The 12,131-nt window shown below is 40.1% G+C and overlaps 1 protein-coding gene across 2 annotated transcripts; it reads right to left on the bottom strand.

Moving 5' to 3' along the window:
• Positions 1–3,720: 3,720 nt before the first annotated feature.
• LOC120111030 (small heat shock protein, chloroplastic-like) lies at positions 3,721–4,812 on the bottom strand. Of its 2 annotated transcripts, none has more exons than XM_039127316.1 (2): positions 4,421–4,812; positions 3,721–4,309 (listed from the first exon to the last, which is right to left on the bottom strand). In XM_039127316.1, exons 1-2 carry the CDS (start codon positions 4,653–4,655, stop codon positions 3,891–3,893), a joined length of 654 nt encoding a protein of 217 aa, XP_038983244.1. In that variant the 5' UTR covers positions 4,656–4,812; the 3' UTR covers positions 3,721–3,890. The 2 variants fall into 2 exon arrangements, with proteins under 2 accessions (XP_038983244.1, XP_038983245.1); XM_039127317.1 differs by having other exon boundaries at positions 4,424–4,797.
• Positions 4,813–12,131: the final 7,319 nt, after the last annotated feature.

Here is a 12,131-nt window from a genome sequence, read left to right as displayed (position 1 = left end):
AAGAATATAGAAAGACTGAGAGCATCCATGCAATTTTCAATTTATTGCTCATCAATAGAGATTTATATTTATTTTGGACCATTTAGTATTTACTTTCTTTAAATTTTGTATTAATCTTCTACTATTGCTATATATCTACTATGATAGACAACCAAGTTTTCATTTATTTTTGCAGTATTTATATTTATTGCCTATAGACTAAGTATTTAAACTAAGAGATTATATTTATTATAAAATAGTTAGTATTTATTTTTTGAGCCGTTTTTATTTATTTTTAAAAATATATATAAAAAAATAATGAACATCAGTGAGATTTTTTGTTTATCACTCGACAATTTTTATTACTCTAAAAAGTTTATTTTTATTTTGAACCACTGAATATTTATTCCCTCGAAACTTTGTGCTTATTCTTCAATATTATTGCTTACTAGAAATGAGCTCTAATATGATTGAAGGTGCTTTTTACGGTGTTTGCATTTAACAATGCACATTAGATGTTTTTCTTCCGAGATTCGTGTTTATTTTGATGCGGACATCCAGACAGCCCCGTACGTGGCAGCTGCTAACAAGAGAGCGTCCGAGAGAGAGTCCGTGGGTGAAGCTATGCAACATGTCCCAGCCCATCGTACCTGCACAAAGCCTCAACGGTGGCTCCGGTGAGGGCCCTCCGACGATTAAGTTAAAGTGGATTTAGAATGGATTTTTCAGAGATATTTATACTTACGTTACTTTATGGGTTTATTTATAGTCCCTATAAAGGTGTCCAGGTGGCGGAGATATGGCCCGCTCTCATCATGAGAGAGAATGGCTTTAAGCTAGATAGCGTGTAGCTGGGGTTGCTTGTGGCGCTCAGTGCAGTCTGTTTTTGTGAATGGTAAGGCATTGACAGTCGTAGCAGGGAGCGGCCGGAATAGCATGGCGTTGTCCTTGACTGTCGTTGGCTAGCAGGTAAAGCATGGCGCGGAGATATTGCGATGTACAACAACGTAGATGGGCGTAGGCACACTCGTAGATGCGACCGTAAGCAAGGTCGAGCTCGTTGAGGGGTCGCATCATATACTCGGCGAGATCGGCTTAACAGGTGCTGAGGATAGCCTGGCGTCCCTAATTCCGAAATGTGCTCAGTAGAGAGCCCCGAGCTCGGAGGTTGGGGCGCGTAATTGGATAAGGCACCCCGAGCTCAGTCAAGGTGCATCGATGAATATAGGGGCACCCAGAGCTCGACCTGGGCGCATTGTCTATACAGAGCGCTGGGGCAGCTCAACGGAGATGAGGTATTGTCCGCTTTGGGGGAGCACACACGTGTTTAACATCGTATGCGGCAATTTTTCCTTCACGACTTTGTCCCATAAGGGGTGCCTTGCTATGAGCATCAGAGAAGATTGACGCAAGTTGTCAGCTGAGGCCTTGACAAGGTTCGAGCTTGGATTGACTCTTGGTGGGGCCGAGGCCTAGCTCAACTGATGCTAGGGTTTATTTGGCTAAAATTGGATCCTACTGTAGTGAGCAGGATAATCCATTTTGCCCCTCATCAATAGCAGATAGGTCAGGTTAACCCATGACCCGACCCAATTTATTTAGACCCGATTTGATCTATTTTGGAGGACCCATGAGACCAGATTGGATCCTAAAATTAAATCCGTTCCGTTCTATTTTCTGAGTCAGATTTGAGTTTACTAAATTCAAATCCAATCCAATCTGACTTATTTAAAATTTAGATAATTTTAAATTTATAAATTTCGACTCGAATCTATATAATTATTTGGACCTCCGAATGGCAGCCCGCAGGATACCAACAAGTTCTGAGCCACGGATGATCCAAACTCTACCAAATTCAAATTTTTTTCAGTTGAATCCAAATTATACATGAATCCGATCCAACTGAATGACTTATTGAGTCAAAACTTGTAACAATAGATCCGTTCCAATCTACTATTAAATTAAATCTAAATCTAAAATTAAAATTTAAATAAAAAATAAAATTAGAATCGAGGTCAACCCAACCTATTTTCATCCGTGGATCGAACAGATTTGAGGCTTGTTACAATCAAGTGGGGCGTAATCAATCTCTAAGAAGAAGAAAGCAGCAGGGCTCGAGACAATGGAGAAAGAAGACAGATACTTGTTCGCGCGGAAAGAGATCCGCTCTATAAGCAAGGTAAGGATTTTTTTGAAGACTAACAGCGACTAACTCTCATGCAATGTTGATTTTTTTTCTTTTTTTCATTCTGGATTTGATTCTGAAACAGGGACCGCCAAGGCGTCCAACGTGCTTCAACTGATGAAGATGGTGAGAGAGTTGGCTGCAAAATCTTACCAACATAATATCTTATTACTCTATTATATTATGTATTATAAATAATATAATAATAAAATATATAATATATTGTGTACGATATTATTACCATATCATTAAAAAATAGGAATTAGAAGGATAAATTTAGCAAATTTCATCATATCCCAATTTTTTTTCCTCGGACAACATCCACCACCACACTCGCTAAACTTACCGGGGGAAAATAAGCCGCTCCGAAACATAAAGGTACACGGTCGGCATGTACCTAACGACATCCGACCTGGAGGCGTATGGCATAGCAGATGTCAGGTGGTGAGAGTGAGGTCCGGCGCTCGACTAGGCACCTGACCAGGCGCTCTACTGGAAGCCGATCTGGAGGCGCCCGTCCAGGCATCCGGCCCAAAGCCGACTAGAAGGCGCCCATCCTGGCATCCGGCCTGAAGGCGCCCGGCCCGACGTCCGACCTGAAGGCGCCCAACCTGTATACTGTGGTCACATCCACCTACAGTACGACCAAGGACCATGCCCTGCTGCCGCCCTCAACAATTAATGCGCATGGTCTCTGCAGACCTCCGACTTACTCAACAATTAATGCGCATGGTCTCTGCAGACCTCCGACTTACTCAACAATCAATGCGCATATCTCTAACTATCTACGGATCTCAAGCCCTCTACAGCAAATCTGCTCGGCAGCATTAAATCAGCCATAACAATTCCTGAGCTCCGGCTTGATCTTCTACGGCAAGACATTGATTCGCACGATCGTGCATTAATTCGCACGACGCGCTCAATCACACGGTAATTTCGCCCCGTCATATCACAGGTAATCCAATACCCCACTATAAAAGAGGAACCTTCCTATCTTAGTGGGGGTTGGACTCTGAAACCTAAAAAAGACACATCTCCTTTCTTCTCCATTAAGCACTCCTTCTGACTTAAGCATCGGAGGGCCGGCGTCGGAAACCTCGGCCACCAGCTTGTCACAGGTCTCCCGGAGGATGCCACTTACCGACGAACCGTCACCCACCAACTCTCGCCGGAGCTCCCCTTTTCATCCGACGGTCGCCCCTGGGTCCAATTTCTAGCAACACTTACCATAAACAAAAAAGAAAAAAAAAAACGAAAGTCTAAAAGTTGGATCTATAGATGCTTTTATTTATGTATCTTAAACCAAACTAATCTAAACATCACAAAACACGTGAACACCCGCTAGAATTTCCGGCCAGAGCCGAAAAAAACATCTGCTCGGCCGGCATATAACCAAGGGTGTTATAAATCAGACCCAACCAATTGAACACGCCCATGTTCAAAGTCCAAACAGTTCAAATCAGGACGAAAATCAAAGGATAAATGAAACCACATCCAAAACCACTAGCTAGTCAGGCCCGTCCAAGAGCATGCTCAAGCCTTCCAAAGCTGCAATATAAAAGAACAAATAACTGCAACAAACTAACTTTATCATGCATATGGATTAAAGTTCTACACTGTTAGAAGATACAAAGCATTGAGGAAAGAGAACAAAAAGAAGATACACCCTGCATCTACCGAAACAACAGAGGGAGAGAAAGAAGAATGAGAACTCTTTTAGTATCTCTCACTCGATGTTGATTTGGAAAACGTCTTTACGCTCCTCCGCCTTGACCTTGGGAACCACCACTTTAAGAACTCCGTTCTTCATTTCCGCCCGGATCTGGTCGATCTGGTACGCCTCCGGCGGCAGGTCGATCCGGCTGCTGTACCTTCGACCGCTCTCCTCCTCCTCCGTCTCCTTCTCCCCTTCTCCCTTTATGATCAACGTGTTCTGCTCTGCCCACACCTTCACGTGCTCCTTTCCCAATCCCGGCATGTCGATCCTCAGGTGCAGCGCGTCCCCGTCCTCCCTCGCCTCCCACCCTCGCCGGAATCCCCCGATCGCCCCCTGGGTCGCCGCCGCGAACGGGTTGTCCAGCATCTGGTCCATCAAGTTCAACACCTGGCTCAAACTCCTCGCCGGAGTGAACGGATCCCGCACATCTGAAACCCCACAAGCAGACCCGATTCAGAATCTTGAAACGATTATCGGGCAAAGAGATCAAATAATCAGGAAAGGAATCGACGAGTTATGAAGGGGAATGAGATGACGACTACCTGGGAAGATGCTGGGGAAGAAGGAAGAGTCGCCGCGGCGGCGAGGGGCGCCCGAGAGGTCGTCACGGCGGCGGTCGACGTCGAGGCTGCGGTTATCATCGAGGTCGAGGAGCCTGGTGTTGGTGTTGAAAAGGCGGGAGCCGGCGGCAGCAGAGGGGCGAGCGGGGGAAACGAGGAGCTTCTCCAGGAGCTTGGAGACGGGAGCCCTCCTTATGGCGATCATTGCGGCCATGGAGACTTAGAGATCGCGAAAAGAATTGGGAGTAACTTTAGGTTGACCTGCGTGATTCGAGCGGAAAAAAGAGGGGGAAGGGGTTTTGTATTTATACAGAGCGAAGGGGGGCGGGGTTGATGCGCTCCGTTTCTTGGGAAGGAAGCCTACAGGAGTACAGAAAGTTCTGGAACGTTAAAGACGATGAAGAGTGGAGAACGTTCGTGGGGGGCGCTGGGAGGTTCCAGAAACACCCAGACAAACAATCGATAGGCGGATGGATGTTTTATATTAAATTTTAAAGTAAATTATAATTTTTTAAAATATATTTATATTTAATAGTTTATAAAATTTATATTTATGTCTTACTAAAATAACGACATTAATAAAATTATTTATCTTATATAAAAAATCAAAATTATTTTTAAATATAGAGCATGATGCCCATTCTTATTTAAAGTTAATGATTTGATTAATATTTTGAGAAGCAAGAAAAGATAAACATAAATTTTTCAACTATTAGATATAAGTAAAATTTATTTTTAATTTTATAGGAATTTTTGTAATTTTTTTTATAAATTTTTGTATCACATAAAGATAAATCTAAAGAGATATGTTGTATGCTTACTAATCATAATGGATCATTTTGATCTTAGTGTATATTTTTGCTTCTTGTACCATGATATCACGTAATCGAACTTGGCAATAGAATTGCTTCATTCCATGGTGTTCCCTGATATTATTTGTTTGAACTTGGCTGGATAATTGGATGATTCCATGGGCAAATGAACTATAAGCTTGAAACTTTCATAGCTGATGAGCCAATGTTACAAACTTGCAGAGCAAGTTCTTTGGTCTAACTAATCATATATTATGGCTGATATGCAATTTCCTCTCCATGTATCTATTATCTCGGCCCTACCCTTGTCTCATATCATCTTATAAAAGTTAGTCTTTTTAAATTATGCATGTGTGCAAGTAAGCTAATCTGCATAATGTTTAACTCAAAGGCGAGTTTTTCAGTGGAAAATACTACATAATGGGAAATAACTTCCCTAACTCTTTAAATTGATCTTGTTAGACAAATTGGAGCTCTATACACGCTCTTTATCTTGCATTTGTAACCCCCCCTCCTCTCTGCAAAAAAAAAAAAAAAAAAAAAAATATTGAGAATAAACATGCTTGATTTTCTAAATTTAATAAAAAGAGGTTAACATGTTTCGGTGATAAATTTGCAATCACTATAAAATGCTATCTTGTGCTCTTCGACAAGCTTAATTGACCTATCCTTCAACAAGTGTTCAAAGATCTGCTCCCTTCAATTATATTGAATGGGTATAACATGTTTCAGTGATAAATTTGCAATCACTATAAAATGCTATCTTGTGCTCTTCGACAAGCTTAATTGACCTATCCTTTAACAAGTGTTCAAAGATCTGCTCCCTTCAGTTATATTGAATGGGTATCGAGCTAGTTGAACCTCTTTTGATGGCCAACTTTGTGCACTCAGCTCAGTCAAGATCTTACGCATATATGGTTTGCCAATCAATAACTCGGCCATATCAAGCCCTTTGCATTCATCCTTATTGGATGTCAACTGATTAAGGTCAGTATCAATGGCTGAAATCTCATAATTGGAGTCTCCCATTTACATCGCTTTAGATATTTCCCTTTATTCCTCTTCTCTAAAGATAGTTTCATAGTTTGCAGCTTGTATAGTAAGTTGGAAAAAATCAGAAAGCTCTTGTTCAACAAATTTTTTTCTCAGCTTAAGATTCAAACAATTCTAGATAATCTTGACATACTAGGCTCCCTAAGTGATGCGTAACAACTATTCCTAGCTCATGCAAACTTGGCCATATACTTTTCAAGATTCTCTATGTTGTTGAGTCAACCTGGTCAAATTAGTTACTGACACCTCGTGTTTGGTTCCGTAGACAAGTTCGAGATTAAGAATGTCATTATTCTCAGCTTCTCGACATTGAACTTAAAATTGACCTAAGTGGTCCATGGTAGACAAGTTATCGTCTCCAGAAAATCTTGAAAATTCGAGGACTGTGTCCCCTAGATAGCTCATAGATTTGATTAGACCATTCTAGATAAGAATTCTTGTAGATTGGCCTTGTTATTGATTAATAGGCAAAACCTAACGAATCTCTTATTAGCTCAGTCAGCTGAGTCAAGTTTCATGGAATTTATCTCAATCAAGTGGGTTAATCAAATTCTGAGTGGGATGCTAGACATGCAAATTTAGGGCTTACTGATGCAGCAGATTCCAATGCAGGTTATAAGTTCTATGCTTAGCCTGAGATTGGCCTCAAAGGTTTGGCAAGACTCTGTGTGGTGCTTGCCGTCCAATTCATGGATTCTGGGGTATAAATCCCACCTATAGAGTGAAAGTTTGCTCCCCCATTTCCCACATTATTCAAGGTTTGACCGATGCTCGAAGAGCGGTCTGGTTTCTTTGTCTTTGTCCAATCGACCTTGGCTTCCCGTATTCAAAGTCATCCTGGATTCCATGTTTAGACTGACATTAATTAGCTGAGGGGTCTATAGGTAGTTGTTTGATTTGACCCTGCTCATTTCCATTTGTTGGTGGGTCAATCTCTTGATCATCTTGACCCTACTCTGAGGACTCCCCAATTCAAAACTCGACTCACCTTTATCATAGTTCATATACTTCTAGAGGATTGGCTTCTCCAATAATATCCTTATACCCCCATACTTGTAAGCTCAGATTAATTTGTTTAGAAACTGCATATAGGCTTTGACCTGTCAAACTTACAATTGAATGGTAGACTGAGGGCTTTATAATGGCTAATATTGATTTGCCAACACATTCACCAACTTCACTTATTTTGCGATGGCAGTTGAGGAAGTCTTCTCTCTAGTTAATCAACAAATGGCCTCTACACCATAGCTACTTAGCTGGTGATTGCTTCTAAAAAGATACCACATGGGTATCTAATTTTTAGGACCATGACCTCTTGATGGTTTAGAACTAGCTTGCCCACTAAAAGTAGTTACTTGTCCTTGGGAAGCCTGTTAGCTATGCTCTCGAACAGGAAAACTTGAAAGCCTAACGCGAGGGTTCCTCACTTCAAAACCTAGAAAAAAGCCAGAAACCTCCGAAGAGGAGCTATTAAAGCTCTTAAGCCGAGGAGTGGAGTTTCAACTCAAAAGCCGGCCCGAAGCAGAGTGAACTATCTAAAAAGCCCAGTCTCAATAGCTCTTCTTGTGGTGTCTCCTGTTCATCAGCAACAATGCTTGAGTAAAGTCGAATAGCAGCACATCATTCATTTTCTTAAGCAGCATCCGAGTAGTTACCCGTGTCCCACTAGGCATGCCAAGACTTATTTCTCTTGAAAATGAGAACAAGGAAAACATCTATAAGGTTGGCTAGATGAATGCACGGACATGCCACAAATTAGTTATTGGACAAGATAGAGGTTTGGTAAGTGATTATGAAATAATGTTGGTTTTAGTGCCTTGAAACATCAAGAACTTTTATTACTAGGATGCTATCCCTAGAAGGTGGGCTGATGATAGAAATTATGTTGAAGAATTAAAAAAAAAAGACAAAAACTTGATAGGGGATAAAGTATTATTAAGATAAAAAATAAAGATATGAGATCTAGTTTTTTGTAGCGCCAAAAGAGAGTGTCCCCTCATTTCTGTTACTTTCTGATACTTACTAGTACCTCCTTTAACTGCTAGGACAACTATCATTCTTCAACTCTCTTGTGCTCGTTACTTAATTTGTGCCACATTATCCATTGTACATAAAAATTATCATTTTCTCCGCTACTATGTTCTAGGTAGTACTCCAACTCCTCCCACGTTTTGAGTAGTAATAATAGCTAGTTAGCTATTCTCCTTTAGTTTTATTCCACTAAACATCTCATCTTAGGATGAAGACTTCCACCATTTTGATTTGCGTTTTGTATGTTTCCTTGAAACCTAGAAAAAAGCCAGAAACCTCCGAAGAGGAGCTATTAAAGCTCTTAAGCCGAGGAGTGGAGTTTCAACTCAAAAGCCGGCCCGAAGCAGAGTGAACTATCTAAAAAGCCCAGTCTCAATAGCTCTTCTTGTGGTGTCTCCTGTTCATCAGCAACAATGCTTGAGTAAAGTCGAATAGCAGCACATCATTCATTTTCTTAAGCAGCATCCGAGTAGTTACCCGTGTCCCACTAGGCATGCCAAGACTTATTTCTCTTGAAAATGAGAACAAGGAAAACATCTATAAGGTTGGCTAGATGAATGCACGGACATGCCACAAATTAGTTATTGGACAAGATAGAGGTTTGGTAAGTGATTATGAAATAATGTTGGTTTTAGTGCCTTGAAACATCAAGAACTTTTATTACTAGGATGCTATCCCTAGAAGGTGGGCTGATGATAGAAATTATGTTGAAGAATTAAAAAAAAAAAAGACAAAAACTTGATAGGGGATAAAGTATTATTAAGATAAAAAATAAAGATATGAGATCTAGTTTTTTGTAGCGCCAAAAGAGAGTGTCCCCTCATTTCTGTTACTTTCTGATACTTACTAGTACCTCCTTTAACTGCTAGGACAACTATCATTCTTCAACTCTCTTGTGCTCGTTACTTAATTTGTGCCACATTATCCATTGTACATAAAAATTATCATTTTCTCCACTACTATGTTCTAGGTAGTACTCCAACTCCTCCCACGTTTTGAGTAGTAATAATAGCTAGTTAGCTATTCTCCTTTAGTTTTATTCCACTAAACATCTCATCTTAGGATGAAGACTTCCACCATTTTGATTTGCGTTTTGTATGTTTCCTTGGGACTGGCCATATATAAGGTCTGTGCACTTATGATGGATCTGCATCTATGGCACTTTATCTGTATTTTAATTCTCGATCTGTAATTTGGGATAAAACTCGGCATGCACTTTGAAGCTTGATCTGCATCTTTTATTCTCCGGTCCATACCTTGGTAATTGATCTTTACCTTGGCTTTTAATCTATATATAATAATCCTTGACCTAAGGGTTTTTTTTTAGCATTAGGTCCATAAGAGATATTCTCTTTGCAGATCCATTAGCAACTTTCCAAGGCCCACCTTTGATGAGCCCACTAGATGTGGTGTATACATTTCTAACATTATACTATGTTTCCGGAGTTGAAATTGTGATAATTATTGTGATTAATAACATCATTCCAAAAGCAGCCGATCGGCAAAACATGGGCTTGCAATGAAATCCTTTGTAATTTTGATTTACACTAGTAGTTATGGTGTCAAAAATGTATTGACCAAAATAAACCCTGCTTCAAACATCCAAAGGACATAATTTCATGTATTTTGTTTCTGCAAATTTAAATACTAGAAAAATTACATAGATATCTCTTCAAATTTGGGCCAATTATATTTAGACCCCAAATATTTAGAAAGTTTCAATTAGCCAGCAAAACCTTATTTTCGTTGCAATATGGCGCAGCCATTTGTTTGGATCCTAACACCTTTAATGGAGTGAGAAAAAAAAATAAAAGTTTCTTTGATTCAGAGAGGCTAGATCATAGCTTTCATGCGATCTCAAAGCGCTTTGTCCTTTATGATTCATCCACTTGTATAGATCTCAAAACACTCAATTCTCTATTATTCTTCCATTTGCATAGATCTCAAAGTGCTCCATCCTCTAACATTCATCCATCTACAAAGCTTTCAAATCACTCCACCCTTTATTATCTACCTGCTTTGTACAGATCTCAAAACGTTTCGTCCTCTATCATCCATCCACCTATACAAAATCTTAAAGCACTTAATCTACTATATCCATCCACCTGCACAGATCTCAAGGCCTCCATCCACTGTTATCCATTCACTTACATATATCTCAAAGTGCTCCATCCTCTGTTATCTGTCCTTCGTTATCCATCCATCTGTATAGATCTCAAAGCGCTCTATCCTCTATTGTCTATTCACCTACTTAGATCTCAAAATACTTCATCCTCTATCATTCATTCACCTACACAGATGTCAAAATACTCCATCTTCTGTCATCCATCCACCTGCACAAATCTCCAAGAGCTACATCCTTTATCATTTTCTGCCTACACAAATCTCAAAGGACTCCATCCTCTGCCATTTGTCTGTCTGCATAGATCTCAAAGAGCTCCATGTTCTATCATTTGCCTACCCGCACAAATCTCAAAGCACCCTATCCACTTCATCAATGTGGCTATATAGATCTCCAAGCACTCCATCTTCTATCATCCGTATGCTTGTATAAATCTCAAAGCACTCTCTCCTCTATCTTCTATCCACTTGCATAGATCTCAAAGTACTCTCTCCCCTATCTTCCATCCACTTGCATAGATCTCAAAGTACTCCATCCTTTATCAAACGTCCGTCTGCATAGATCTCAAAGCGCCACACCTCTATCATCCATCCGCATGTACATTCTCAAAGCACTACATCCTTTACCATTCATAGGGCTGGAAGTGGGTTGGGCCGCTCCATGCCCCTACTCAAACTTGGCTCGAATTATTTTTCAGGCTTCGAGTTGAGTATAGGCCCGAAATTTTTTGGATAATCCAATCCCAAGCCCGACCCAAGCTCAGGCTCGAGCCTGACCTAAACCTGATTGGGCCAACCCAAATTAACCATTTAGGCCAAAAATATGTTTGGCCTGAATGTGACTTTAAGTTTAATATTTCATAATATTGCTTCACAAATAAATGAGCTAGCTAAAAATTGGACTCTCTTCTGTAATACAAGTAAATGATACATTATTCGCAGCTCAACCTATTTTAATTTGTTCTTTGCTTCCTCATAATTCTCTCTAAATAACAACATAAAAAAAAAAAAATCAATCCATGCTTGAATTGATGCTTGAATTTGGGCTCAATTTATGGTCTTATTTAGGCTTGGGCATAGGCTAGGCCCAGGCCGGGCTAATGATATATCCGAGCTTGGCTCGAAAAACAAATAAGCTTTTCTACATTTAAGGCCAAATCTGATCCGATCTCTTTTGGACCTAGCCTTTAGCCTGATCCAAGTCGAGCCCATTTCTAGCCCTCATCATCCATACACCTATATAGATCTCAAATTGCTTTTTCTTCTGTCCTCTATCATTCATCATCTGCACAAATCTCAAAGTACTCTATATCATTCATCTATCAGTATAGATCACAAAGTACTCCTTTTTAATTCATACTAAGATAAGAGTCCCTTGCTAAATCAGTGGGAGTAAAAATTCTAGGATTTTACAGAAGTTTAGTTATCAAGTGACCCTCATATGATAATGTTTTATGACGGATATAGATGGTTGATAGTTTCCAAACTTTTAAGATTTAAATGTAATTGGCCAAAAGTTACAGGGATATATCTGTAAATTTGCTAAATACTATCTCCTATTTTTTTAAAAAAACGGGTCTCAAACCCAAAAACCGGGTCGGTTCCAATGCGAATCGCGTTACCTGATGCCGGCTCGGACCGAAACGTGCCAAGTGTTACCATGGTTCCGGGGA

The sequence above is a fragment of the Phoenix dactylifera genome, chromosome 6 (genome assembly GCF_009389715.1).
Source record: "Phoenix dactylifera cultivar Barhee BC4 chromosome 6, palm_55x_up_171113_PBpolish2nd_filt_p, whole genome shotgun sequence".
Lineage (NCBI taxonomy): Eukaryota > Viridiplantae > Streptophyta > Magnoliopsida > Arecales > Arecaceae > Phoenix > Phoenix dactylifera.
Note: the sequence above shows the minus strand (reverse complement) of the source record. Positions and strands in the feature narration are given on the sequence as shown.

What these genes read in the sequence shown, in the direction of transcription:
- LOC120111030 (XM_039127316.1), bottom strand. Translation starts at nt 4,655, where the DNA reads ATGGCCGCAATGATCGCCATAAGGAGGGCTCCCGTCTCCAAGCTCCTG. An exon ending in CCCCAGCATCTTCCCAGGTA is followed by an intron (nt 4,310 to 4,420) that starts GTCGTCATCTCA and finishes GTGGGGTTTCAG; the next exon opens with ATGTGCGGGATCCGTTCACT.